Here is a 27291-nt window from a genome sequence, read left to right on the forward strand (position 1 = left end):
TTTTTATTTTTTAAACCAGCCCTCTCCCTCAGCCTCATTTGGCAACATGGCGGGAGGGTTTGCATATAGAAAAAGGGCTCCGGGACATTGCTACCGTATGCCAACCATCAACAACTAGATGATGAATACTACAGAAAGTATACTGAGATTTGTGTCCCGTCTTGTGTTGCAAAGTGATGGTTTTCTCTTCCTGTACATGTGGGCTGTAATACGCATGTATGGCCTAACTCGAGGCATAGGAAGCCCCGTGACTACCATGACCTACTTCCATGATACTACACCACATTAGTGCTCACAAAGACACCGGCATATCAAAGTCCGAGGGCCTCGAAGGGTAGACAAGGCTACAGGGTAACCGTACGCCGTACGAAGAACCCTCCCCAAAGGCATCGGTAGATCTGACGGCCTCCAATGCTCCGGCGCTCTGGAAATGATTTAGGCCTAATCACATCGTGAATCGGCGGATGCTAGGACACAATCATATAGAACACAGCCGCCGCCACAGCCCCCCACGGTGCAAACGGAAGGTTTTGTCGCAAGATAGAGCAGATGCCTCGGTGTCGCTTGGTCGGGCATGCGCTGGCCGGGGTATCGGTTACCAAGGCAAGTCTAGTCTTGTCTAGTCAGAGTCTGACTGCATCTCGGTTCCAAGCAGTTCGATGAGGAATCACGAGATGTTCGTCTTCCGAGAAGGATGAATGCTCCGTCAGTAAGCAACGTACTGTACAACTGCCGTGCTGCGTACGGTTGTTTTCCTCTTGGAGACGAGTCAGCAATCAATAACCATCCGCAGCCCGTTCCCCTCCCGATTTTTGTATGGAAAAGCCAGCCCTTTGGCGCGCATACGGACACGACACTTGGCGTGCTTCGAGAAAAGACGGGATGGCAATCAGATGCCCTTCGAAAGCATCCGGAAAGAGCTTAATGGTAAAGTTATTTTTACATCGGACACTTGGATGGCTTGTTGTGGAGCGGGAAGGCTCACGCTTGACCCAAGCTTACAGTCAGTGGCGTTTGCTCGAAGGAAGGGCACCCGTAAGCCAATGGGTGGAGGGGCTGGGTTGCTTTCTAAAATGTGGCATTTGGGAGGGCATAGCCATACGTGTGGCGGTTTGGGAGACGAGACCAGAGCTCGGGTAGCGTGGCTCCATGGTGGAAGCCAATTGAGCGCCGTTAAGCTAATCAAGTGTCAATCGGACAGATGTAAAATAGAAACAGGAGACAAAGAACGATCCTTGAAGGGGCTCTTGTAGAGGGCGATTTGCTGTCTAGGATTCCTGGTTGCTAATTCGATGAGCCAAAAGGTGTCGGCACGGATCTGGCAAATAACATCGAGAGACTTTGAGTCTATGCAGGCGTTGCGCTACCTCGCCTCGTGCCGAATGTACGTTTCCGGCGAGGTGGCGTGAGAAAGAGCACATCGAAGGTTCTTTCTGTCGGTGAGAGAGTCCCGGCAGCTCGACGGCGCACATGGTGACGTGACACTACACAGGCCAGACACGCATAGTCGACTGCATTAAGGCAATCCGACCTACGGGTACCGGCATCGCCATCATCGGACTTGGTCCGAAGAAAGTTGTGTAGGAACGTTTGAATCTGGTCGGCGAGGGGTCTCGTCGTCGAATTGAGGACAAAAGCTGAAGTCCGGATGTTGGGATGAAGTGATCCTGAGACCCTTTTGCCAAATGCTTTCCAAGGACAGAGGCTGAGAGGTCGACGAAGTTTGGGTCAATGCTCCGTGAGTGTGGAGGGAAGTGAGGGGAACATGACGTTGGTTGCTGTAGATCTTTTGCTTTGAAAAGCCCTGCCCGAACCGAGGGCATATTGTTCCTGTTGTTATTATGCCAATACGCCATGAGATCTTGACATCCTGGGGCCAACCTTGACAATGTATCCCGGCTGAAGTTTGCGGATGCTGAGCCAGGGTTGGGCACAATGGACGTCATGTGGAGGTATATGTGCCATTGGAGTCATAATAGCAGGCCATTACGATGACAGAGCCCGCCATACTGGCTATTACGAACGATTGCATTCGGACTCAAACTGCCTGAATACTCGCGCAAAGAAAGAAGGCGAGCATTGTGGCAGCGTCGATTTGAAGCCAAGAGGCTCTGAGTTGTGACCTGCAGACAGGCAGCGGTGGACTTGTTTGATCCGGACACTGGACTATGCAGCTTCGAGGCTTGTGTAACAAGCTTCCGGAGCGGTCTGGATGACAGAAGACTCTGACCACCAATGCTACAGAGAATTCAGGAGGGATGGAACCGTAACCTTTGGCCGAATAAGCTCGTGCCAATGGCATAGTGACGGAGAAACGACCGGTTGTTAGTCAGACATGCGTTATCGAAGAAAGCAGCCCTTGAAGCATCAGCAATGTCAGGCCAGCTACCCTTTGCCAAGCCAGCATTCGAGCCTTTGTCGACAAAAGGTTGTTGTCCAGCTTCAGCCGGAAAATTCAAGCTCTCCTCCGACGTGTGCTGCCACGATGGTTGTTAGCCGCCACAGGGCCGGCCGGGTGTGTTTTGACCCGGCCGGCTTTCGTTCGAAAATCGTCCTGCCGCGCTTCGACAGCTGGCTGAGATGCATTCTGGCAGTCTGGTGCTTGGTCAAGCAGGCCAAACCCCCGCCGATCTGACCAACAGAAGCGCGCAATTGACGCCATACGGCTACCTTTGTAGATCGATGGGATCGCACAACAGATCGAATGCGGTGCTCGCCGAGAAAAAGGCACCGGCTGAGGATCAGCAGCCTCTATTTTGGGGGATACGAACGGCCCCACAGGTGCCGAGAAGCCTGTATCCGTAGAGGGAGGCAAACGCTCAGGTCGGTAAAGGCTGAACCTGGTCGCTATAGAGAAGACGTAAGGGAGACCAAGGTGGATATGAGCTTCAAAATAAACAAGTCATCAGTAGAGTCGGTGTGTTCGACAATAGCGGGTGGGTTGAATGGTGAGAGCCAAGAGATAATAGAGTCTCGGAGGCATGCATCGAAATTTGAACTTCAAAACTTGTGAGGATTGGTTGTTGGTGAATGTCGGTGACATTCCTGACCGGGCGTTGGCTTGTTTGAGACATCCCAACGTGGACTGAGACCAAAATACGTATTCGTGGACATGAGCCAATTGGCACTTGCCGACTTGTGACCCTTTGAGACTGTGTCCGTATGTTCGTACGGAGAAGATTGACCACCAGAAGGGTTGCGATGCGTTTCTTCGCTTCTTCTTCTATGGAAGCAAATGATGCCATCTCGATTGTTGCAGACGGTGGACCTGGCAGTCGGCGTGGTCTACTAGGAAGGTGCATGCTCGCTGGGCAGGGGAAATTAACCAGTTCTGGAGCCAACGACCGTCACTCTGGATACGAGAGGGAGCGAACGGGCCCTCCGGTGTCCCCAGCAAAGCGAAGCGAACTCGCGAATCCCGTTGATGAGGTCAATTTTCTCCACGGGCCCGAGGGAGAGGACTCCAGTCTCCAGGCGTCCAGAGTTCAAAGTCCAGAGCGAGGCACGGCCGGTGCAGGGACTGGTTGAAGGATGGCCTGCCGGGATGTTTTCGCACAGCAAGATACCATAGTGGAGGTTGACTGGATTTTGATTGCGGGCTGTCCGTCGTCTGAAGTATTTAGGTTTGAAAGTTAGCTAGAGTCTGCAAAATTCAGAAGAGAGAGTAGATGAGGTGAAACCTGACCGACATGCCTTGCTTTGAGTTGCTTGCGTATCTACCTGGCGTGTCGCGTTTGAGGTGTCGTATTTTGCATTCATGTCTTTGGTTGAAAGGTGTCGAAGCCGCGACATCGCGAACGCACATCAGGGACATCAGGGACCATGTGCGGCTGCGTTGCGGCATACCTGACGGTTCTGACCTGAGGGCTAAGGCCGGTGGCCCGGGTGGGTTTGGAGGCAGCTGGTTGCTGGTCTTTCCCTCTTTGGCCCGTTTGGATCAGGAACAAGACTCGGCAGGCATTCGACGATATGAAAGGAAGCAGCCAACATTCCCGGACTGGAAGCATCCGCTGCCGCCTTCCGGGAGTACTCTCCATTCGTCCTTGGTGCTGTGATGTATGGCCAGCTCTAAGGAGCTCCAAGGGCTTTAGGCTTTTGTTCGTACCAGGGGTCCCTCGAGGCTCGGGGAGTTTGTGGTCCCTGCGAGCCAGAGAGGGCAGCGGCTCAGCAATTCGCAATCTCAACGGGCATGTACCGCAGCAGTTGCGAAATGACAGAGACACGGGAGATGATGGACGGCAGAAGCCGCCTTGTTCCTCTCGAGCACGCGACAAGAGTTAGAACTTTGGGCAGAAGCTGTCAATTTTTCAAGACTCGAGACTCGGAGAACTCAACGGGGCTAAAATTGTTCTCTCTGCTGTCCGCATAGATAGGTATTCATATGGCTGAGCCCATTCATTGCAACGTGCCATGCATACCTCGCGCGAACTACAGATCGGCCCTTTCTACAAGGTACAAGTACTTTGTCCTGGTCAGGTTCTCTCTAGGTCCGCTCCACTGGCAGATGCGTTAGTAGCATCGGGGAGATACTTATGTCCAACGCAAGTTTTGTAGGAGAGCTCATGTACTGTCTTGGCTGACCTGAGGCTGGTCGCAGCATAGCTCAGCGCCCTGCCACTGAAGCAGCGGCCCTAACTCCCGCTGAGCCACCCACCCGCACCTTAAAGCAACGGTGGATGGTCAGGTCAGTCTACCCAGTCAGGCCAGTACCACTGAGTTTCCTTTTTTGGTCTTCCATTTGCAGTCTGATTTTGACCTGCACTGGAGGCTGGCTTGCAGTATCCGTACATTGCAGCTTGGAGCTAGATGTTCGGACACGAGACAGGCACACGCCAGCAGGGTTGACGGTCGTGACCTCCAATGATTCCCTTGGACGTAAATGGCAGGGCGGGAGGGCTGTGAAGAAGGAGGAAGGGGAGGTCGGTCCACTTCACTTGGGCAGGCACGCTGCACGAAGAGCTGCTGGATTGCTCTTGCTCAAAACATACATATTTCCGCGCCTTCCTCTGCCGCTCCTTCGGAGCTGCCCTCCCCCCTTCTGCCTCCCTCCCTTTCGCTGCCTTCCCGTCAATATCCTTCCACCCCCGTCCCCTCGGCCGTCCTTGCTCGTCAACCCCCTCCCCGGTCCTTCCTCTTTCACTTTCAATTGGCAGCGGCATCAGCATCAGTCCGCATCCTTCCAAGGAAATCGCGACCTTGCTCTCCTCCTCCTCCCTCCTCTTTCCCCTCTTCCCCATTTCTTCCTACTTTTCACCTTCCTCCTCTCGCTCTAACTCTTGCAAATTCTCTGCCCTGTCCTTTTGCTTTTCCCCACTTTCCTGTGACGCCGTCGCCAATCGATCCCACTTCGTCACTGAGGATCGACAATACTACAATACTCGCGCGGCACTACGGAATACGCCTTGGACGGATACTGCCCGCGACCAGGTACCGTCTCGTCTGTACGAACCAAGCGACGTAGGGCCCTGCCTACCGCCGAACCCAACGCCGACCCGCGCAGTAGCCAGGAGACGGTCCGTCTTGGGAGCTCCCTCACAGGCACACAGGCACCACCTGAACCTGACTCAGCCACCCGCGCCAATAATCAACCGTTCGTCTTGTCTGAACACCCGTCGCTCCATCGCCGTTGTTACCGCCCAGACGCGACAATTACTTCCCACAATTTTCCAAAGAAACTCTTGACCAAGACTCCATCCTCGCCTCGACACCCCGACGCACCCGTCAATTGTGTGTCGCTTTGCCCTGAACCGAGGCCTCGAACCGCCGCCTGTTCCACGTGTATCGCCAAACTTGGCCTCTCACACGGCTTGGTTGAGAGTCGACCGCACTTTTGAATCGACTAAATCGACGAGTTGTCCATTGCAGAATCGCTTGTATTGAAACACCTCCCTTTCTCCGCCCTGCAAGTTACGTGTGAGCCAATCGCTCTCATTGGAGGTACGTTGTTCGACGCTGTGCTTCCCAGATTTTGCCGAGTGCACTACGGCATCTCTGCCGATCATCAATTTGCCTCCCAAGAAACCTGCTGCATCTGTTGTGTTAGTTGCGCACAAAATGATTGGGTCTTTGGCCTCGGTTGCCAATTGCCCAACTCGTCGTCCCATCTCAGCTCTTCCGTCGTCTTGTTTTGTTGAATACTCATCATCCCTTGTTCGGAGTCTGGCGATGCTATCAAAGCTGCTCCCTCACCAGTCGCTAATATGTCTTCACCACCTAGTCAACCGCCACAGATCTTGCTGAGACAAGAAAACACAATGTCGTCGAATGCTACGACCCCGGGCGGCGAGGCCACAACGGCTCCCGCCGCGACACCGGGCACTTCCGCACCCGCAGAGACGAGCGCCGCCGCCGTCACCACCACTCCTCCGGCAGAGACCTCCGCAGCAGCGGCTCCTACCACCCCGCAACAACCCACGACGCAGCAAACCTCCGCGGCAGCAGCACCAACCACGTCTCAAGCTCCGGCAGCGACGACTTCTGCGGCAGCTGCACCAACTACTCAGCAGCAGAACACGACTCCGACTACTCAAGCTGCCGAAAGTACTACCCAGCAACAGCAAACTACCCTAGTCGCGACTACTGTCGTCATCACGCCGACCGAAGCAGGAGGTCAGACAAGCACCATCTTTACCGTCATCACTCAGACCAAGGGTGTCACGCAGACCGGAACTGCTGCCAGCTCATCTGCTTCCGCTACGGCATCAGGCGGCGCCATCAACTCCGGCGGTAACTCCAAGGGCGGTCTCGGTAACGGAGGCACTATCGCGGTTGCTGTTGTCGTACCCATCGCTGCTGTTGCCCTGCTCATCCTGGCTGGCCTGTACTTCTGGAGAAAGAGGAAGCAGCGCAAGGACGCCGAGGAGGAGCGACGAAAGGAGGTCGAGGACTATGCCTACAACCCGAACGCGGACCCCACAATCCCGTCCCTTGGCGATGGCGGCTCGTACGAAATGAAGGAAGATGCGGCCTCATCCGGATACCGTGGTTGGGGTTCTACCACTCTTGCCGGCTCCACCGGACGCAAGGCGTCCACGACCATGTCCGGAGGCAACACAGGTGCGGCATACTCGGACACAACTTCACCCAGCAATGGAGGAACTGACAACCGTTCAGGAGAGCCTTTGATCAACGACGGCTCGTACTCGCCTGATGGCGAAATTCTTGGCGCCATGGGCCCTTCGGCAGCTATGAACCGTGGAGGCGGTGTTCAACGTGGACCTTCCAATGCGTCATCTTCCTACAGCGCAGGGAACCACTCAGATACCTCTGACGGAATCGGCATGGCATACAGCGGCGGCGGCGGCAGCAACGGCAATGGCAATGGGAATGGTTACTACGATCAGTACGCCAACAACCCGTACTCTGACAGCCCTTACGCCAACCCGGCTACTGAGCTCCCCGGCCAACCGGTCATCCGCGACAACCCAGCTCGTCGCAACACTCGGATCGAGAACCCTTCGCACTATCCCCAACAGCAAAACGCTGGTATTTCCCAGAACTTCTAGACAAGGTCTGGTGTGTTACTCCAAAAGTTTTGTTTGTTGCTTATTAGTCTGCTGGGGTTCTGTTCCGAAGATACCCACCCTCCCCATCAGACCAACGATCTCGAAATCGAGAAACACATACGGCGTTACGGATTTACGGCACCATGCGACACGGTGGCATTTTATTGCCACGCGACGCTTCTCTTACTTTTAATATTGTTTACTCCGTTGCCTTGCCTGGCGTATTCCAAACGTAATGGCTCGCCCAATGCCACGGAGATCATAATCCACTTCGACGCACATGATTTATTCGTCATATACATAAACATCTTGGGGATTTATATCGACCCATGCTATCCACAGCGTGTTGCTCCAGTTTAATCTGTTGTACATTGCATGCCCATGAAGGGCGCGCACAGGCAACATGATTTGCTAATGTCTTTCCTGGGCAAAGCAACCAAGGGTACCTTGGCAGCAAGAAACGAGCTTCCGCACAAGAAAAGTTGGAGGATTCTAGTATAGTAGTAGGTAGTTAAAGAGTAGGATAGTCGACATCTCTAAGATTTCGAAGCACAGTCTCATATAGACACGTATGAATGAATATTCCTTTGTCAATCTACTCTTGCATTCATATCGCTTCATCGTGCCGTTTCACTATAAGCCATCTAAGCGCGGAGTCTGTACCTGGTAACACGAATTTTTCCACTAACAATCGACTCGTTTATAACAGATTCTCCTACAACTTGGACCCCTCCTCTTCAACAACACCCATACCCTCGCTCAGCCCAACCCGATCCCACCAGAACCGGAACTGCCTCACCTCGGCCTCGGTCAGCGTCCGCACGCGCGCCACGGTGCCCCGGCGCCGCTGGCCCAGACGGCCCATGAGCTCGTCGTTGCCCTCGCCAAAGACGAGGATCTTGCCCCTCGTCTCGGTGGGGTCGTCTGCCGGTCTCGGGATGTAGTCGTCCGCGGCGGTGTCGCCAAAGGGGGAGATGAAGGGGGGCCAGGAGACGTCGTTTGAGGTTGGGCCCGGGCTGTCATGGCTGGTATCGACGGCGTTGGGGTCAGAGGTCGTGGCGAAGGAGGACCAGTGGGCGTGCATTGCGTCCGAGACGGCGAGCAGACCGGGCGTCTTGTGCGGGGTGAGGATGTTCGTGTCGTGTGTTGCCGCGGGGACGTGGTCGCCGTGGTTCGCGGCGGCGAGGTCGGCGTGTGCGGCGTACTCGTATACCCAGACCGGTGCCGCGCCAGCATCCCCGGCCGACTTCTTCTTGGAGGCAAAGTGCGCCGAGTGGAGGAGCGGTGCAATGTACCCGTAGTGCCCGTAGGCCTGCGCCAGCCGCCGGAACTGGGCGCCGTGAGAGGCCGTCGGAGGAGGCGGGTACGTCGACGGCGGCGGGTACAGCGTCTCGAGGGTCGCGAGGTCTGCGGCGGAGAGGGCGGGGATGAGGGCGGAGAAGAAGTCTGAGAGGGCTGTTGGGGAGGAGGCTGTTGCGGGCACGAACATTGTGCCTTCGGAGGTGTTGAAGCCTGTTAGGAGGGGCGGGAGGGGAGGGAGGAGTGTGGGTGAAGTCCAGGTCTTGATTGGGGCGAGGGGGATTATGCTACTGCTGCTGCTGTCGTTGTCGTTGTTGCTGCTGCTGGTTTCCTCGATGGATGGTTGAAAGGGCCATTGGACCGAGGGGGCACACTCTGACCAGGTAGCCAGCGAGGCCTGGAGGATTTTTTCAAGGGGCAGGGCGCGAAGGGCTGGTAAAATCTCGTCTGGCGTCGATGAGAGTCTGGAGAGGCCTGCGTGGGTTAGGAAGCGGGTGAATTGTGCTTCGTGGCGGGGGTGCGTGGCCGCGAGGACGGAGCGGGCTGTCGGGGCGCCGGATTCGAGGATGGCGCGGTGGAAGAGGCGGCGCGAGGGCGGGGAGAGGAGGTGGTGGCCGAGCTGTGTGCTTGCGTGTTAGCACTCCAATTGACTCTCCCTTTCATGACTACTCCATCCTAGGGGAAAAGTGGAATAGAGATAGAGAGATGGAAGATGGCTGTGAAGGAGGTGTCAACATACCGAATGCGCCCCGGCGCTGAAGCCCATGACCGTGACATCCCCCTCATCTCCGCCAAACCTGCCAATGTTGCGCTGCACCCACTCGAGCAGCGCCCTCTGGTCCATCAACCCCAGATTCGCGATGACTTCCCCGGCAGCAACACCACACGGGAGGAACCCCAGCGGTCCAAGACGATAATTGAAGCTCACGGCAACCACATCGCGCTTCGAAAACGAAACAAACGCCGCGAGGTTCCTTTCCCCTCCCCTTCCGAAGTTGAAGGCCCCGCCATGCGCTACATTCGACTGCTGTCAGTACATACATACGTTGTACTTCAAACAGCCGCACCGCAACCATCGGCTGGAAAGGGGGAAACTTTGACTTACTATACACCAAAACCGGGACCTTCTTCCCTTCCACCACTGCCCCCGCCGGACGAAATACGTTAGCGTTCAAACACCCCTCTTCATCCGCTGGGTACGTCGGGTCCGCGGTGGGACACACGGGTCCGTACTCGGCCGCATCAAACGAGTCGCCAGAGTGGCCCGGCTCCTCTGGCCGACGAAGACGCTGGCACTTCGCATACGGCACACCGAGGAATACCTCCACATCGCGCGGGAACTCTGGTTCAGAGAGCGTGGTGCCGACGAAAGCTCCTTGATCCAGACGGACCGTCGGCCGCTGGTCTCGGGATGGGGTTGAGGCTGCGGGGCTCATGTTCTAATGGCGTTTTTCGCGGTAAAGTACCAAAAATTAGGTTGTGAAGAATTGATGCCGAGATGTGTTCGATTGCTGGCTTGCTTTTGTCTTCCGTCGAATCTACCAATCCTGAAATTGCTTGTATGTCGATGTAATGAAAGATTAAAGAGGAGCGACCCATCCGCTGGACCCAACGGGATGTCGTTGGCGTGCTCCGCTAGCGCCGGCACGCTAGCCGGCCGTGCGGTCCCGCCGTTGTCTCCATACCCCGGGTTACACTCTAACCTCTACAACGCGGTGTCTTGTTCATTGACGAATACCCGCCTGACGGTTCTCACAAATCAAACGTTCTCATCTCTGCAGTAGGCGGTAAATGCTCCCACGGACTACTTGTACGATCATTGATCTGAAAATAGCATTGTTGATCTATAAGTGCTCACATACAGTACCCAAACAAGTGTCTTCAGAGTTGTACTCATGGGTTAAGAGCGATTCATTTTCAGCAACCAACGGGCCTAGTCAAACTATAAACAAGGACAGCAATCGACATATCGATGCTAAACCATAAGCAAGTTCTAAAACTGAACATCAAAACTCCTATACGGCACGTGTCTATGTGTCAACCTTGCCAGCTGAACAGTCGATACCGTTGCCCCAGACTCCACGCATCTCCATCAGCACAGGCGCCAGGCTCCATACACTGGTCGAATAATTTACAAAAGAAGGGCCAAATCATGCTAAACAGGGTCTCAAAAATCCTCACGTCGGGCCCATCATACTGTCTGGCCTGCCGCGGCAGCCAGGACAGCGAGCTTGCTGCGTTGTTGCTTTTCGCGCCACTCTCGGCTCGCTTGTCTAGAGCGTTCCGCAGCTTGCTCGCGGGCCATCTTAGCGTTCCACTCGCGTTCGCGGCGCTCTCGCTCCTTGTCTTGGGTATAGGAGTTGTCACGGTGGAAGACCTCACGGCCCTTAACCTTTTGCTGCTCAATCTCCTCAACAGATAGCGCGCTTCGCTTGCCGCTCATGCTACCCGTAGATGTAGATGTAGCACGGCTAAGCTGGGTCTCTGTACCTGACTGTGAGGTACCTCTGCCGCGAGTCTGTGGCGACCTCGTCGAACTCGTTCTCGCAAGGGTACGAGGAGTGCCCATGATTGATGAGCGCTTCGACGGGCTTTCCATGTCGCTGGCCTCGGATCCCTTGTTCTGGCGAGCTCGACTAGCCACGGTCTCTCGAGGTTGCGTAGCCGTTCCCAGCCTTGCCTTGATAGGACTCGCCTTGAACTCGCGACGCCTTCGCTCATCCTCTTCTTGCTGTTTGAGACGAGCTTCTCGCTCCTCCCTCTTGCGCCTGGAAATTGCCTCGCCGGGCAGCTCAAAGTTAGGCTTGGTCGGGGCCTTGAGAGATCTAGTTCGCTGAGGGACTGCCGCAGCGGCCTTCTCCTGGGCCTGTTGAGCCAGGCGAGCGTCGCGCCTCGCCTTGATATCGCGAGCGGTGGCCTCACCTGGCAGCTCAAAAGAGGGTTTGGTAGGAGCCCTCGTGGATTTGGCAGGCGGTTTGGGCGGTAGAAGGCTGGTTGGACGAGGCACAGGAGGCCTTGTAGTAGGTGCTTTTCCAGGGGATCCCTTTGGGATATCGCTGTCAAAATTGACAGACTTTCTCTGGTTTGCGCGTACCTGTGACGATCTTTTGGCTGCGGCGCCAACAGATTGAGTGCGGTTCAACGTGGGGGCGGGCCGCCTAATAGGTGATTCCCTTGTGGGAGCTGTCGTAGTAGACTCATCCACCACAGATTGAATCCGTCGAGACTTGCTTGGTGTCGCCAAGCGGGTGTTAATGGCCTCCAATTCCTCCTCGAGTTTATCGATGGCTTCCACTGAGTCCTCAATTCGAGATCTTGAACTGGTCGAGGTTGACCTAGATGGAGTGCGGGGAACGTCCTCCGTTGGGGCTATGCTCTCATCCGTAGACGAGAAGGAAACTACTCTGTCCTTGGGGTGGTCCACGTAGTCCAGAGATGACTCCTTGGAGTGGATTTGTTCGACGACGGACACGTCGATGGCAGATTTCGTCACGGGGCTTTCGTACCCTGCAGGCGCTGGAGAGGCAAGCCGAACAAGCGGTTCAGCAATAGCCATCTTGTCGTCGTTTCCTGACGATGAATGCGACGCACTCCGAGATGATTCGTCAAATATCAGAGGTGTTGCTAGAAGTTTGAAAGCATTAGCCGGTTTTCGCTGACTACATAGACTTTCCTCAGCGCGGTCGGTGTGGACTAAGACGTTGCAGCCATAGTCGAGCGTGACGTCTTCTCGTCTACTGGTCGCATTGTTGCGCCTAGTCGGGCCGTCTGGGTCCGGAATCGAAAGTACATAGTCATACTGACCTGACCTGTGCCGTGCGATGGACTTCTGTATGTTAGGATCTGTGTTAAGATGTTGCTGTTCAAGACCAATTGCGCGCAGGACTAATATGGTTAGTTGAAAGACCACATGGCAGCAATCGGATGAGCGAACCTTCAGAACAGAAGTTGGACCCGTTGGCTTCAAATGAATCCGACGTTTGGCGAGGGGAAGTCGGTACGGCAGCACGTGTTTCAGTTGATGATGGGATACCCTCGTCTTGTTTGGTCTCTTGAGGCAAGTTGGCAAGGACTGGTCCTTGCGTAGTGCTAGTCACACTTGAGTTTCCGTCACAGATTTCGACTTCTTCCCTGATGTGTTGAAGGGTTGGGAAGATCTTGGAGTCAATAGAAGATCGAGTGCGGCGTCGCACAGGTTGCAGCAGTGATCTGTCGGCACGGTTCTTCTTAGGACTGTAAATATGTAATTCCTTGAGTTTGTCGGTTAAAGCGTCGATGAATTCCGGCGTTCTTTGGCGACTGTTAGTGTCACAATCTTCGAGAGCAGCAACGTTGTTGAAGGTGTGAGGGCCGTTTGCGTCAGAAGAAGCATGAGTGCCGGGACCAGAGGTGTCTTCGAGGATGCCGAAGCCGTGGCCCACGGTGTTGGATCGAGGGAGGCGACCCATTATGCTCGACAATCTCCGATTCCGACCTGAACCCAGACAAGGAACCACTGACCCCAGACAAATTGAAAGACAAATGGGCCGGAATACGTGGGAGACAGTGGGCTGTCTGGGATTGGCGAGCAATTTCGCTTGAGACCAGCTGGGGTACGTGTAATATGGCGGGGTTATTGGCTGGAACACTACTTCGTAGACGGCACTCTCTGTAGGTATTGGCCGTAAGATTCTGGTTCAAGACCGAGTGTGGAGGACAAGGCTGAAAGTGTCCAAAAAGAAGAGCTCTTTGAATATGATGGGCTAAAGTGCTTGTTGTTTTGGGATGGAAGCGGAATAGAAGCAAGACAAACAGCGTGATGTAGAAGAGAAGAACTTCTAGCCTGACAGCCACCAAGATGGCGGGAAATTGGCTTCAATTTGATCTTTCCCCTACTTGTCAGTTTCCTCCCAATAAAACCACCAACCAACAGCGAATGAGCACAAGCGTGGTAGGCTCGATAGATCCCCTCTCTCCCGAGTTCTGAGAACCAGCTTGCCAAGGGCCTCCGGGTAGTCACGGGGGTGAGGCACCTCCCGTTTCGTTGCGTCTACTCCGTGTCACTGGCAACGGCTAACGGGTGAGACGGGTGAGAGAGCCCAGATTGGGATGACTAAGAGACGCGTTGAGACTCCAAGTCGCGTCCTTCCCGTCCATTTGGGTGTCTGGGACCCCGCACCTCACTTGTTAGTGTTTGTTGACTTGGAGTGGAGCTTCCCTGCCCAATCCAGCGCCGACATCAAACTGCCGGAAGAAGACGCTAAGAGGTGTAGCTTTCCGTCCAACACTTGGGCATGCCACAAAGTGGTAGCTGCCGACAACGGTTCCAACGTGAGCGAACTTCCCAAGGCTACCTTAGATTTTCTTCCGTGTGGTTATGGCCCATTGGCCAATGGTTGCTTCCCCTCCATGTGCATCTACCATGTTGTGAAGGCACCTCGTGAAGCCTGGTCGTGCATGCTGCAGCACACGCGCCGACGTGGTCAGCGACCAAAGGTACTTCCGATTTGAAAGCTGCCGCTTCATATAAGGAATGTTTTTCTTTTCGGGCCAAAGACCCGTCGCTCGTGAACTCTTATCATGGCGTACCCATACTACTCTCTGCATTCTCTGCTGCGTTTTCGGCCTGCGCCTGAAGCGTTGGAGCGTGTTCTGTCGGAATGCGAACCAGTGTCTGCGGCAGAGACATGTTGGGTTCCTCCGATTCCAACGTTTCTTCTTGCGGAGGTGGCTTGGCAAGTTGGGCTGCAAATTCCGTGTCAGTTACTGTCATGTGCGTCGCATGCAGCTCGAACCTACCGGATGCCATATTGATAGCGCGTAGGACGTTATGCCAGTTGCTGATTACCATAGCAATCGCTTTCATCCGTCAGCTTGGATACTCATTATGGGTCCATCGACGGGTCGTGCTGACCTTCTGTGCCATCAGAAAGCGTTGACAATTTCTGCTCCAGTGCTTCCATCTGGCCTGCGACGGCAGCACTGAGATCGCGCAAATCCTTCAAGTGCTCCAGCTCTGCCTTCTTTTCTGCGATGCGCGCTACCAGCATGGGTGACGGGCCCGCGGAAGCGTTTTGCGACCCCGCGCCCGGGAGTCGAGTCGAGAGTGATCGAGTCGGGAAGGACATGTCTGGAGGTGGCAGATGAGTCTATCGCTTGACATTCGTAAGAAGTTCGTTGCGCGTCGGGTTCGAGTTGGGAAAGGCTCAAAAGTGTGGCGGGGTAATGAATCAAACAGGGCTGAAAGCGTTCTGCAGGTCAGAGAAATCGTCAAAGGTTCGGTGAGAGTGAGCACATGAAAAAGGATGCGGCAGGCGGTGGAGAGCTGGACCCGTCCAATTGCGCCCCCAGCAACCCCCTCTTCCCTGCACCATTGATGGCACTAGACCCAATTAGGTCGAGTGTAAATAAATGACACTTCGGTAAATTTTCGCCCTCCTCCCGACCCCATCGTCACTGTCCCAGCCACCTTCCTGTCATGCTTCGCTGATCTGACTCTTCCATTCCTCACGTCTTGGTCTCATCGCGCGTTGGCTTTTTGTTCACTACTCCAGAATGCATCATGGCCCGACTAAACGAACCCCCCGTATCTACAGATAGCATCGACACGCGTATGTTTACTTTCCTGTCTTCACTTCATCTCATCGACTAACTTGTGTTTATTTAGTACGCAGGAAGCTATTGCGCCAAAACAGAGACCTTGCCAGAGCAAACGCCGTTCACTTGAATCGCATCCACAACCTCGAAGCAGATTATTCTCGTTCCCTGTCAGAAAACCTCCAGCTGAATGGCCGAATTATTGAGCTGGAGAAGGAGCTCGAAGATAGCAATGCTCGGAGGATAGCAGACCATGCCCTGGACATCAGATCCAGACTCGAATCCCAGTTGATGGACTGCATGTCGCTCCTTTCCAATCTCGGCCAAGAACCTCCCACGAAAAGACACGCGAGCCCTCGAGGCAGACGGATTTCCAGAGCAAGTCTGCCGCGTGGCAGCCCTCCCCAGAGACGGCCGCCACGCGAGCCAGTAAAGGACACAGAGGCTCGAGCGCTGCAAGAGGGCCGCCTACCGCCTATCACAGAGAACAAATCGTATCCAAGGGCAACACTTGAGTAAGTCGGCCGTGATGCCTGTCGTCGAATTTGTGGTGCTAATGTGACAAAGCCGTGACCAAATCCTCGCTCTGTGCTCAGAAGCCGCCGATACGACAGATGCAACAGACAACGCCGATACCACTGATTCCCCCGAACTTGGTCCTCCACCAATGTCACGATTCGTCGATGCAGACTCCGTTGACATCGGATCCCCTCGTCAACCCCTGAGTGCCACAGAGCCGCAGGCAGCCACAAACAGCTCGCCGGTAAAATCACCATCACCAGCGCCAGTAGTAGCTCCAGCACCCGTATCCCGAACGACACAGAAGCCCGAGAGAAATGTCATTGTGCGGCCCGATCCTGCGACCAAGACGGAAGACGCCAGACCCGATGCCAAGCACCCACCCAAGGAGACTCCCATCTTGCCCCCCGTGCTTCCGATTGTCGTCAAAGCTGGATCAAAGAGAAAGCATAGCATGGGAGACGACCTTGCCAAAGTCACAAAACCTCCCATCCAACCATCGAAGTCAAAAGAATTCGAGCAGCGCCCGCTTGAGGCACGCGAGCAACCTAGCGGACAGACGCTGAAAGAGCTCGCCAACAGACGCCGTGAGGCTAGAGAACGAATGTCGGCACCAGTCAACTCGAGAAAGCCATTGTCGGCCAAGAGCACGAATGACGACATGGCTTCGCCTGTGAAGAGCTCCAAAGACGCAGCGAATGACTCTAAGGTCGCCCCTGAAAAGCCGAAGCCGCGCGCCGCAAGCCAGAGGGCTGCGCAGAAGATTAGAGAAGCCGAGGCCGAATCCAGACCCGAGCCTGAGCCAGTCGAAGTTGTCATTGCCACAGTGCCATCACCAGCACCCACTGTCGACGTTCTGCCGAGTACAGAAACGGTACCCATCGAAGCTGCTCTCCTATCACCAGCATCCCCTGAGCCAGCGTCTAGAATGAGCCTGCCGAGTGTTCGGGATACGCCGCCGCCAAACGACATCTCTTCCCAGGGCGAAACTTCACGGCCAAGTAGGAGGGCGCGCGCTTCGGTCAGCTACGCAGAACCGAACCTGCGTGACAAGATGCGACGCCCTACGAAGGAACTTTATGACGCCGTTACTGGTCAGACGAGGTACCTTCAGCGTAGTGGCAGCGCCAGTTCAGATCCATCTGCATCGGATGCGGCACCAACAACCAAACGCGAATCTAGTGACGATGCTACGTGGCAACAGATTGCGGCTGCTGCTTCGCCGTCTGTAATCAGCCGGCAAGGTCAGAAGAGCCCCCACGAGCCCATCGACAAACCGATGTCGCCGGAACGACTTCTCGCCGTGGCTAAACCACTTCGTAAGAAACGGTCGTCCGCCATGATGTCGGGCTCGATCAGTGAGGGCGAAGGACAGAGGCCTTTCCAACAAAAGGCTAGCAGCTCGACTGCCCCAGAGAAGACACCCAGCCGCCAATCGACATTATCGCCCGAGAGGGAGGCTGATCCCTATGAGTTCCCCGCCTCAACACCGGCTAGCGACACGTTTCGGGTTGTCGATACAAAGGACCTCACTTTGCCAGCGCGACAGTCCAAATCATCAAGACGGGCGTCGTCTACAACGAGGGACGACTTCAGAGGGGAGGGGGCAGAAGTGAGCCAGCGACCCAAGTCCGGTGGGCCCAGAAAGAGAGCGTCGATGGTCTTGCCCAAAAGAAATCGCGCAGAAGCAGAATGTGTCGAAGATAGCAGCTTCGAGAGTGTGGAGAGCAGCAGCGACTTTCAGGAAACAAATTCCAAAGTGTCGATGCGGAGAAGGAGCATGATGTTGTAATGACCACCACTTGATGACACTGACGGCTAGCACTGGTGTTTTTTTTGGAGTTGGATACGTTGTCAAATACCATTCTCCTTGTTTTGTCTAAGTTTCTGGGTAGGTCCGGAGAAGGGCCACTGCCGTCTGGATACCAAGGGAGACGCACGCGATTGGGTTTATTGTGCATATAGGGGAGCATAGCGAGCTTGACGCCCCGAATAATGGCTGGCTGAAACTTATATTATTATCATGATCATCATTTGCCTACGTTCCTGTGGTCTTGAATCATGATAACCAGTCGATGATGGCTGGATCTTCCACTTTTTCTTGCAAATGTCCACGTCCTCGATTAAACGCCTTCTCCTGTCGTCATTGCGCCATTGATTCATGCTGCTGCCGATGGTTCCACAGGCTTCGTGTATGTCACCTTTTCTACAGCAACATTCTCGTTGCCTTTGTCGTCTTTCCGTAGTTGGTATACGTAGAGAGTAAGAGAAATCCCTTGCACCTGGACTGGCTGTCAGCAAAACGAGTACGACATATGCTTATTCCCTACTAGATGGCATCCGAGCCGGCCAGCTTGGGGCAATGAATTGGATGCTACTCACGTCCATCAAACAGAAGCTGGGGACGGGCTCCTCCCCGTCCTTGCCCCAGCCCGCGGTGAAGGCGCCCGTGGCGCTGCCTGGGTTGACGAAGAACTTGTCCATGTACTCAAAGGCGTCGAACTTGTGGGTGCCGCCCCAGCAGAGGACGTCGACGTCGAGCTTGTTGGCCTCGGCGAGGAGGAGGTCGGGCTCGTTGGAGACGAGGGTGAAGCCCTCGAGGAAGCCGATGCGCAGGGAGCCGTGGGTGACGACCTGGGTGAGGGGCAGGCTGGTGGCCTCGACGTCGAAGCGGCCCTTTACGATCTTGAGGTCCGGGGCGATGGTGCGGAGGTACTCGTACGTGTGCTTGTCTGTCAAGTTGCCCAGGCAGAGGGTCTGGCCGATCTTTCCTGGGGCGAGGAGCTTCTTGAACTGTTGTTTGGGTGTTGTGTGTTAGCTTGCTGAAGCTGTTGTGGGGAGGGGGGAGGGGAGAGGGGAGCCGGGCCAAGCGGGGAGAAGGTGTGTACCTTTGGGGGGATATCGAGGGCGCGATCTGGGATGTGGAGGTCGCCAATAACTAGAATTAAGAACGCCATGTTGACGGGGGAGGTGAAGGTGGTGATTGATAAGAGCGCCGGGGATTCGGGAGCTGCCTGCTGTGAGACCTAGAGTTGCGCGGACGATTCGAAGGTCCGCGGGCCGGGGCGGTTCCGGCTGAGGGTGTCGATGGATCGCTGAAACGATGCGACGATGGTCTATGTGGCTCTGGTAACCAGGTATCGAATTGGCCGTCTCTTGATCTGACGTAGTGATCCTCGATAAGGTAGCTTCGCTGTGTCGGCTCGGTGTATGTAGCTCATGATGCACCGCCGCTGCGACCGCTTTCCCACCTCAGCCTCAGTTGCAACGGTCAAAGTGGGGCTGATTATGGAGGGCAAGCCACAATCTCAAGTGGGAGATTCCACAGAAGTGTGGCTCGGCAAGCCTGTTCCAAACTTGGGAAAGCGCCGATGTCGTCCAGTGCCGTCCCCCGAACTCAGGAGGGACGGGAGCTCCTCTTCAGCATGGCTCATGCCATCCAGTCAATGTTATTCGTAATTGCTGAGGTGCTCTCAACGTCTCTAGTTTGAACTCGGAGCTCTCCACTCTCCGACGCCAGGACACCGGTAAGAGACTCGGCACTCTCCTGACTCGGACTTGAATGCCGAGTTTACTCCTTGTCTTCCCTTTCCCTCAGGCTTCTCTTGCTTGACTTTCACACGCGAAAGTCGACTGTCCGTCTCTCCACGCTCATTGCCTAGTGTGCTCCAGAAAAGCCCCCCAAAGAACCAAAGCACCAAAGCCCAGCCACTTTTAGAGGCGGGGACACATCAGCCAGACAGACAACAGCATTGCGTCTTACAGAATAAAAAAAATAAAAAAAATCCAAGGCAAGGATTACTCCATGGCATTGCGTACTCTGTTTGCTTTTTATTCACCAAAGGTAGTCTAAGCAAGGGGTTCTCAAAAGACTTCGGCCCCGGTATCCGCTCCTTTAAAGTCGTTCTCGGCCTCTTCTTCCTAGACTTGTACTCCCCGCGACGGGACTGATCCGAGCAAAATCGTAAGAGCCCTCACAACTCATTGTTCCTAGACCAATTACATCCTCCATCCGATAAAGACTATCGGCTTACCTCCCGAGGTGTGAATGACGCATAGGCGCACATGCACGTTCCCCTAAGGCGGCTCCAGCTCCCTCTCCGCACGTTGGCGAAGCAGGGGAGAATGCCCCTCCACAACCTTAGCAACCCCTCATCAGCTCGGGTATCGCTCATCTCGAGACACCTGCGACCATCGGAACCTGCGACGACTACATCAACGGCTGTAAGTCCACCCTTTTTTAAATTCGATCTACCCCAGACTAAAACCCCTCCAATTGATAAATCCAACTTTCCTTCTCACACTCACACCATCCATAGGTACGACCAGTTTCCACAATGTCTTCTCAACCACCTCACTCGACCCTCCTCATCCCGGGGCCCATCGAATTCGACGATGCCGTCCTCCAGTCCATGAGCCACTACAGGTCTGAAGTCCTTCTCCCTCCGGCACACCCTCCGTCTCCACCGGATGCCCTCCCGGTATACCCAGAACACCATGCTGACCTACACCCGTCTCCAGTGAGAGCCATGTCGGTCCCGGTTTCGTAAACACCTTTGGCGAGACGCTGTCCATGCTGCGCCAGCTCTTCATCACCAAGGACCCCTCAGCGCAACCCTTTGTCATCTCTGGCTCCGGTACCCTCGGCTGGGACCTCGTTGCCGCCAACCTCGTCGAGGCCGGTGAGGACGTCCTTGTCCTCGCCACCGGCTACTTCAGCAATGGCTTCACGGACTGCTTCAAGACCTACGGCGCCAACGTCACCGAGCTGAGAGCCCCCGTCGGATCCCGCCCCCAGCTCCCCGAGATCGAGAAGGCCCTGTCCGAGAAGAAGTACAAGGTCCTGACCGTCACCCACGTCGATACGTCCACCGCCGTGCTGAGTGAGCTCAAGGAGTTGACCGCCTTGGTCAAGAAGGTCTCCCCCGAGACCCTCGTCATCGTCGACGGTGTCTGCAGTGTCGGTGTTGAGGAGATACAGTTTGACAAGTGGAAGCTCGATGGTGTCATTACCGCCAGCCAAAAGGCTATTGGCGTCCCTGCCGGTCTGTCGATTTCCATGTTCAGCGGTGCGGCCATGAAGGCGTTTGCCCAGCGCAAGACTCCCCCGGCGTCGTACTTTGCTTCGTTCAAGAACTGGACCCCTGGTAAGTATCGCGGCGCACAATCTGAGTGGGATCTCGATCGCTAATCAAGTCACAAGTTATGCAAAACTACGAGGCCAAGAAGCCCTCTTACTTTGCGACACCCTCGCCCCAACTGATTCACGCCCTGCACACCGGCCTCACCCAGATCCTCTCCAAGCCCCTGTCCGAGCGGTTCGCCAGGCACAAGGAGGTTTCCGACAAGGTCAAGAAGGCTGTCGCAGACCTTGGACTGAAGCAGGTTGCCGCCAACCCCGACGACCAGGCCCACGGCATGACCGCCATCTACCTCCCCGACAGCGTCAAGGCGACCGACGTGCTGCCTAGCCTCGCCAAGAAGGGCATCATTTTCGCCGGCGGTATTCACAAGGAGATTCAGCCCAAGTACATCCGTTTCGGACACATGGGTGTCAGCGTGACAGACCCCAACCGCAAGGATATCGACAATGCGATCAAGGCTTTGCAGGACAGTTTGTTTGAAGTTGGCTACAAAAAGGAGTAGAGACAAGGGGTTTGGGTTGTATAGACTGGCTGAGCCCGAGCAATTATATGTTTATTAGATCTGGCATGGCTTCTTCTGAACAAAGTATGAGGAAGAAAGAAATGAAAGCTGAAACAGATTCGTAGAAAGTCGCAGTGATGGCCAGGGCAAGCGGCGCTTAATGTGATTAGTTGGCAAAAGTCTAAGTGTGATGGGCAACGGTTCGTTCTCCTGGGCTCATTGTAAACAGGGGTCCACAGGTCAGGCGCGCGTTATTGATATGTCAGCTACCTTGTGAAGTTGTTTGCCTGTCAGGCTACAATGAGGTTGTATCATCTTCCGCGGTGAACGAGTGAATAACATGGCCAATAAGTCAATAATTTGGTGTAATTTAGCATTGATTGCCCCTTCGTTCTTGTTAAATAGGGTATCTCATTAGTCTCAGAAAACCTTCTTGAATGTCCCATTAGTTTTATTAGACTTTATACTTCCTCGATGTTTGGGGGAACATGAATGATGCGTCGCCAAGCTACATTTGTCGGACGCTTCGCCGTGTTATTCTCCGAAGTAAGGCGATACTGTATAAAGGTACTGTAGGGCAGGTGGGGGTGAGGAGTGGCTTTGTACCAGTACATTACTTGGACTCACTGACTGAGTGATGATGGGGATGATGGGTGGCCAGCTCGGAAGGAAATCTAAACCAACAAGAAGGGGCTGCCGAGTGGATAAAGAAAGGCCGATTCCATGCGCCACTGCAATTTCATACGCGCTTCGGCTGATGCAGATGAAGAGGAGGTGTAAGTAGCCGGCCGGGAAGGCAAGGTGAAGAGGAGGTTGCGGAAAGGTGAGCTGTCGGTGTGGACGAGCCACCGATGACGCGCATCGGTGGTGCACTGTCAAAGTGGCAGTAGCTGTCACGCTGTCTGGTTGCTAGGTGAGGTTGACCTGACAGGGTTCAACGCGCCAGGTGAGCGCAGGTGGAAAAGAGGGGTGCTGTGCAGCAGCAACATCGACACCTCTTCTCTTAGTGCCTTTGGGAGTACTGAGCACCACGGTACACCTCTGCCTATCCGTACCTTCCGTGCCTACCTACCTATAGGTAGGTATCTCACCTTAGGTGACCGGAACTGTGTAAGGTCCAGTGCTTTAGGTAGAAAGGTACCTCGGGCGGAGATGGAAACATAAGTTTTCCACTGAAGAAACGAAAAGAGGTAAAGTGCAGGGCTGGTGCAGGCCCAAGCTTCGCAGCTGCCCTGTAGTAATTAGGCACGGTGACTTGTAAATTGGAGACCAAAAGGTCGGTAAAGAGCGTGAGGAAACACTGACCCGTAGGTGGACTGGTCGTTGCCGTGGGCGTGGGGAGGCACTGGGAGGTAAGGTATCGCTACCTGTGGCTGGTGGAGTTAGCGGGCGGCTGACAAAATTGATTGTCCCCCGCCATCCGCCTCTTTTGCTCTCTCGATAACCAACCTATCCTCGCCTTCACGCCAGGCAGACTTCCCTCACCTCCCACCTCTCTGCCGCTCTCCTTCTCTCTTCCAATTGCACAAATCTTCCTCGCGAACAACATACGAACTCGTCCTTCTTTGCTGCATCAGCCGTAGCGCTCGTATACCGATCCCCAAAAACCCCCCCGCGACCGCGCCATCGCTTTCGCCCCCGCCTGCCCTCCTCCTGACTTTGGGGAGAGTTGTGCCGCGACCAGATTCCCCCTCACTACCGTTGCTGCGTCTTGCGATCGAGATCGACCTGTCGTCCACCACACCCCGCCCCCCGTACCGCACCACCAGCGATGGCTATCACGATCCCGGAGCTGGACGAGATCGTCCGCTCCTTCTACGAGGGCCGTGGAGAACAGGTGCGCTGCAGTTTTCTGCCCCGGCTCCGTCTGAGATTTTTGGCCGAGGCTGACCGATGATTCTGTCAATATAGCAAAAGCAAGCGCAAGCAACGCTTAACCAGGTACGCGACCAACACCACCTCGTTCACATGGGCCATGGCCTCAGTCTCTAACACGGTTCCTGCTGCAGTTCAAGGAAGACCAAGATTCCTGGCTTCTTGTCGACAAGATCCTCGCCGAAGCGACCCACCCTCAAACAAAGTGTATGTTGGGCGCGAACCACCAAGACGACGGGGTGCAAAACAGCTGACGATTTTTTAGTCTTGGGATTGCAGGTGCTTGATAATGTTATTATGACAAGATGGAAGGTTCTGCCTAGAGACCAGTGCCAAGGTTCGAGGGTTTGCCTCTATTTCCCATACTCCTACTGACAATGTTCAGGCATCCGCAACTTCGTCGTGCAGTTCATTATCCAGTGCTCGAGCTCCGAAGGGTCGATGAAGGAACAGAAGATCCTGTTGAACAAGCTCAACATCGTCCTCATCTCGATCCTGAAGCAAGAATGGCCTCACAACTGGCCCACGTTCATCAACGAGATTATCACGTCGTGCCACTCCAGTCTGTCCATTTGCGAGAACAACATGGTCATTCTGCGCCTGCTGTCCGAGGAGGTATTCGACTACTCCGCCGAGCAAATGACATCCACCAAGACCCGGAATCTGAAGACCACCATGTGCGCCGAGTTTTCTCAAATCTTCACCCTCTGCCAGGAGGTCCTGAACACCGCCGATCAGCCGAGCCTGGTCAAGGCCACCCTCGAGACATTATTGCGCTTCTGCAACTGGATTCCTCTCGGTTACATCTTCGAGACGCCGCTCATCGACACCTTGCGTACACGATTTTTGCCCGTTCCCGAGTTCCGCAACATCGCTCTGCAGTGTTTGACCGAGATTGGCGGTCTGCAAACTGGTGGGCCCGGCCAGCCTAATTCTTACGATGAGCAGCTGGTCAAGATGTTCACCGAGGTACTAACGACCATCGCCACCATCATTCCCATCACCCTCGACCTCAAGTCGACATACAGCCAAAGCAACTCCAGAGATCAGGGGTTCATTCAGAACTTGGCTCTTTTCCTGTGCAATTTCTTCGGCATGCACCTGAATGTGAGACGACGCTCTCTTGCTGCTGTCATCTTGATGCTAACAACTCGCAGCTCATTGAGAACTTGCCGAACCGGGACTTCCTTACTCATGGTCATTATTACCTAATTCGCGTATCCCAGATCAACGACCGCGAGATCTTCAAGATCTGTCTCGACTACTGGCTCAAGCTCGTCAACGAGCTCTACGATGAGATGCAGCAACTCCCCATGACTGAGCTCAACCCCTTGATGGGCATGGCCGGTGGCATGTCTGGAGGCGGCGCGCCGAACCCGTCGCTGCTCAACAACTACCCGCTTCGTAAGCACAAGTACAACGAGGTCCTTTCCAACCTTCGCACCGTCATGATTGAGAAGATGGTCCGTCCTGAGGAGGTCCTCATTGTCGAGAACGATGAGGGAGAAATCGTCCGCGAGTTCGTCAAGGAGAGCGACACAGTCCAGCTTTACAAGACCATCAGAGAGTGCTTGGTGTACCTAACGCACTTGGACGTTGTGGACACTGAGAACATCATGACGGAGAAGCTCGCCCGGCAGGTCGATGGCAGCGAGTGGTCATGGCACAACTGCAACGTTCTTTGCTGGGCCATCGGTTCGATTTCCCTGGCCATGAACGAGGAGACTGAGAAGAGATTCCTGGTCACTGTCATTAAGGATCTTTTGGGCCTCACCGAGATGAAGCGTGGCAAGGACAACAAGGCCGTCGTCGCCTCCAACATCATGTACATTGTTGGACAATACCCCCGGTTCTTGAAGGCGCACTGGAAGTTCCTCAAGACTGTCGTCAATAAGCTCTTCGAGTTCATGCACGAGTCGCATGAAGGTACGTCTCCCCGAATCTTGTCTATGAATCTAATGCTGACTCCTCGCAGGTGTCCAGGACATGGCTTGCGATACCTTCATCAAGATCGCGAGACAGTGCCGTCGCCACTTCGTTGCTCTGCAGCCCAGTGAGCAGGAGCCCTTCATTGAGGAGATTGTTCGCAACATGCACAAGATCACCTGCGATCTCTCGCCTCAGCAAGTGCACACTTTCTACGAGGCCTGCGGTTACATGGTGGCTGCTCAGGGCAACAAGCACCAGCAGGAGCGTCTGCTCAGCGATCTGATGGCCATTCCGAACGCGGCGTGGGATGAGATTATCAAGCAGGCTCGGGTCAACCCCGTCATTCTTCAAGATGCCGAGACGATTAAGGTTATTGGCAACATCATGAAGACGAACGTCTCCGCTTGCACATCCATTGGCCCGTACTTTTACCCCCAGATTGGTCGCATCTTCCTCGATATGCTCCAGATGTACCGTGCTACCAGTGAACTGATTTCCGAGGCTGTCCAAAAGCAGGGTGAGTCTGCACATGCAAGCAAGCAAATAGTATCGTGACTGACATTTCACAGGCGAGATTGCTACCAAGATGCCGCATGTCCGTGGACTGCGTACCATCAAGAAGGAGATTCTCAAGCTCGTTGAGACGTACGTTGAGAAGGCCGAGGATCTGCAATCTGTGCGCCAACAGATGGTTCCTCCCCTGCTTGAGTCCATCCTGATCGACTACAACCGCAACGTGCCGGGAGCCCGTGACGCCGAAGTCCTCAAGGCCATGTCTGCGATTATTACCAAGCTTTCCACTTTGATGGAGGACCAGGTCCCGAACATCATGGAGAACGTCTTCGAGTGCACTCTGGACATGATCAACAAGGACTTCTCTGAATTCCCTGAGCACCGTGTCGAGTTCTTCAACCTTCTTCGCGCGATCAACCTTCACTGCTTCCCGGCGCTGTTGAAGCTTGATAACCGCCAGTTCAAGTTCGTCATCGACTCGTGCTCATGGGCATTCAAGCACGATAACCGCGATGTGGAGGCTGCTGGACTTAACATGTGCTTGGAGCTCATCAACAACATTGCGGAGAAGACTGATGTGCAGACGGCCAACGCCTTCTTCCAGCAGTTCTTCATCACCATCCTGCAGGACGTCTTCTTCGTTCTCACTGATAACGACCACAAGGCCGGTTTCAAGACTCAGTCTATGGTTTTGATGAGGATGTTCTACTTTGTGGAGCCTGCCGACGGAAGCGCAGCCAAGATCCAGGGCCCGATTTACAGTCCCGACCAGGCGGCGGCTGGCACCTCCAACAAGGAGTTCCTCGCTAACTTCGTGGCTAACTTGCTTCGTGGTGCCTTCCCCAACCTGCAACCGTGAGTACCACCAAGAAAGTACGGCATGACGAATGCTAACATGATATACAGCGCTCAAATCCAGACCTTTGTCGAGGGCCTGTTCACATTGAACACCCAGTACGACAAGTTCCGTCTCAACCTGCGTGACTTCCTCATCTCCCTGAAGGAGTTCGCTGGCGACAATGCGGAACTATTCCAGGTCGAGAAGGAGCAGCAGGAGCGGGACGCCAAGGCGGCGGACCTCGAGCGCCGTGGCAAGGTTGGCGGTCTGCTGAAGCCCTCTGAGCTGGAGGATGACGAGTTGTGACTTGCTCAAGAGTTACGAAACGAGTATGCCCCGAAAAGGAACCTCGAGAGCGCAGACAATGCGACGAGAGTTTTCAAGGGACAGGATTTTTCGATGAGTGGGAGCTCTACGGGCTCTGACCAGAAGCCATGCGTCACGGACTAGAGCACGACTCGCCAATCCCTGGCTCTGCGGCCCACAACCGCCCGCTCATTCTGTAGTGATACCATGGATAGATGACATGACGATTGCAGGATAACCTTTCACCGCTTTGAGGCCCCCTGGCGTTGACACAGACGGGGCCGT

General features: G+C 54.8%; 8 protein-coding genes across 8 annotated transcripts; 5 read left to right on the forward strand and 3 right to left on the reverse strand.

Moving 5' to 3' along the window:
* Positions 1–3201: 3201 nt before the first annotated feature.
* On the forward strand, positions 3202–3528 carry CLUP02_00854 (uncharacterized protein; the record flags this gene model as incomplete). The annotated part of the gene is made up of 1 exon (XM_049279900.1): positions 3202–3528. The coding sequence occupies one exon, from the start codon at positions 3202–3204 to the stop codon at positions 3526–3528; it is 327 nt and encodes a 108-aa protein (XP_049135857.1).
* A 2726-nt stretch (positions 3529–6254) lies between these two features.
* CLUP02_00855 (transmembrane alpha-helix domain-containing protein) lies at positions 6255–7505 on the forward strand (the record flags this gene model as incomplete). Its single annotated transcript, XM_049279901.1, has 1 exon — positions 6255–7505. The coding sequence occupies one exon, from the start codon at positions 6255–6257 to the stop codon at positions 7503–7505; it is 1251 nt and encodes a 416-aa protein (XP_049135858.1).
* A 715-nt stretch (positions 7506–8220) lies between these two features.
* On the reverse strand, positions 8221–14911 carry CLUP02_00856 (carboxylesterase; the record flags this gene model as incomplete). Its single annotated transcript, XM_049279902.1, has 17 exons — positions 8221–9423; positions 9544–9818; positions 9910–10209; positions 10271–10351; positions 10413–10509; positions 10570–10608; positions 10667–10696; positions 10847–10891; positions 11002–12689; positions 12739–13475; positions 13597–13656; positions 13728–13833; positions 13862–13896; positions 13968–14133; positions 14205–14297; positions 14373–14642; positions 14698–14911. The coding sequence occupies 17 exons, from the start codon at positions 14909–14911 to the stop codon at positions 8221–8223; spliced, it is 5439 nt and encodes a 1812-aa protein (XP_049135859.1).
* Positions 14912–15345: 434 nt separating this feature from the next.
* On the forward strand, positions 15346–17782 carry CLUP02_00857 (shugoshin; the record flags this gene model as incomplete). The annotated part of the gene is made up of 4 exons (XM_049279903.1): positions 15346–15394; positions 15451–15895; positions 15948–17660; positions 17722–17782. The coding sequence occupies 4 exons, from the start codon at positions 15346–15348 to the stop codon at positions 17780–17782; spliced, it is 2268 nt and encodes a 755-aa protein (XP_049135860.1).
* Positions 17783–18058: 276 nt separating this feature from the next.
* On the reverse strand, positions 18059–18856 carry CLUP02_00858 (MJ0936 family phosphodiesterase; the record flags this gene model as incomplete). Its single annotated transcript, XM_049279904.1, has 3 exons — positions 18059–18190; positions 18282–18692; positions 18788–18856. The coding sequence occupies 3 exons, from the start codon at positions 18854–18856 to the stop codon at positions 18059–18061; spliced, it is 612 nt and encodes a 203-aa protein (XP_049135861.1).
* A 1380-nt stretch (positions 18857–20236) lies between these two features.
* Positions 20237–21545, forward strand: CLUP02_00859 (alanine-glyoxylate aminotransferase; the record flags this gene model as incomplete). The annotated part of the gene is made up of 3 exons (XM_049279905.1): positions 20237–20325; positions 20421–21046; positions 21103–21545. The coding sequence occupies 3 exons, from the start codon at positions 20237–20239 to the stop codon at positions 21543–21545; spliced, it is 1158 nt and encodes a 385-aa protein (XP_049135862.1).
* Positions 21546–22079: 534 nt separating this feature from the next.
* Positions 22080–23094, reverse strand: CLUP02_00860 (uncharacterized protein; the record flags this gene model as incomplete). The annotated part of the gene is made up of 6 exons (XM_049279906.1): positions 22080–22167; positions 22230–22417; positions 22470–22566; positions 22637–22777; positions 22851–22908; positions 22995–23094. The coding sequence occupies 6 exons, from the start codon at positions 23092–23094 to the stop codon at positions 22080–22082; spliced, it is 672 nt and encodes a 223-aa protein (XP_049135863.1).
* A 222-nt stretch (positions 23095–23316) lies between these two features.
* Positions 23317–27150, forward strand: CLUP02_00861 (uncharacterized protein; the record flags this gene model as incomplete). Its single annotated transcript, XM_049279907.1, has 10 exons — positions 23317–23382; positions 23457–23486; positions 23555–23627; positions 23686–23757; positions 23806–24527; positions 24578–25346; positions 25396–25866; positions 25919–26717; positions 26769–27002; positions 27075–27150. The coding sequence occupies 10 exons, from the start codon at positions 23317–23319 to the stop codon at positions 27148–27150; spliced, it is 3312 nt and encodes a 1103-aa protein (XP_049135864.1).
* Between the last annotated feature and the right edge of the window lie 141 nt (positions 27151–27291).

Source organism: Colletotrichum lupini, chromosome 1 (genome assembly GCF_023278565.1).
Source record: "Colletotrichum lupini chromosome 1, complete sequence".
NCBI classification, from domain to species: Eukaryota; Fungi; Ascomycota; class Sordariomycetes; order Glomerellales; family Glomerellaceae; genus Colletotrichum; species Colletotrichum lupini.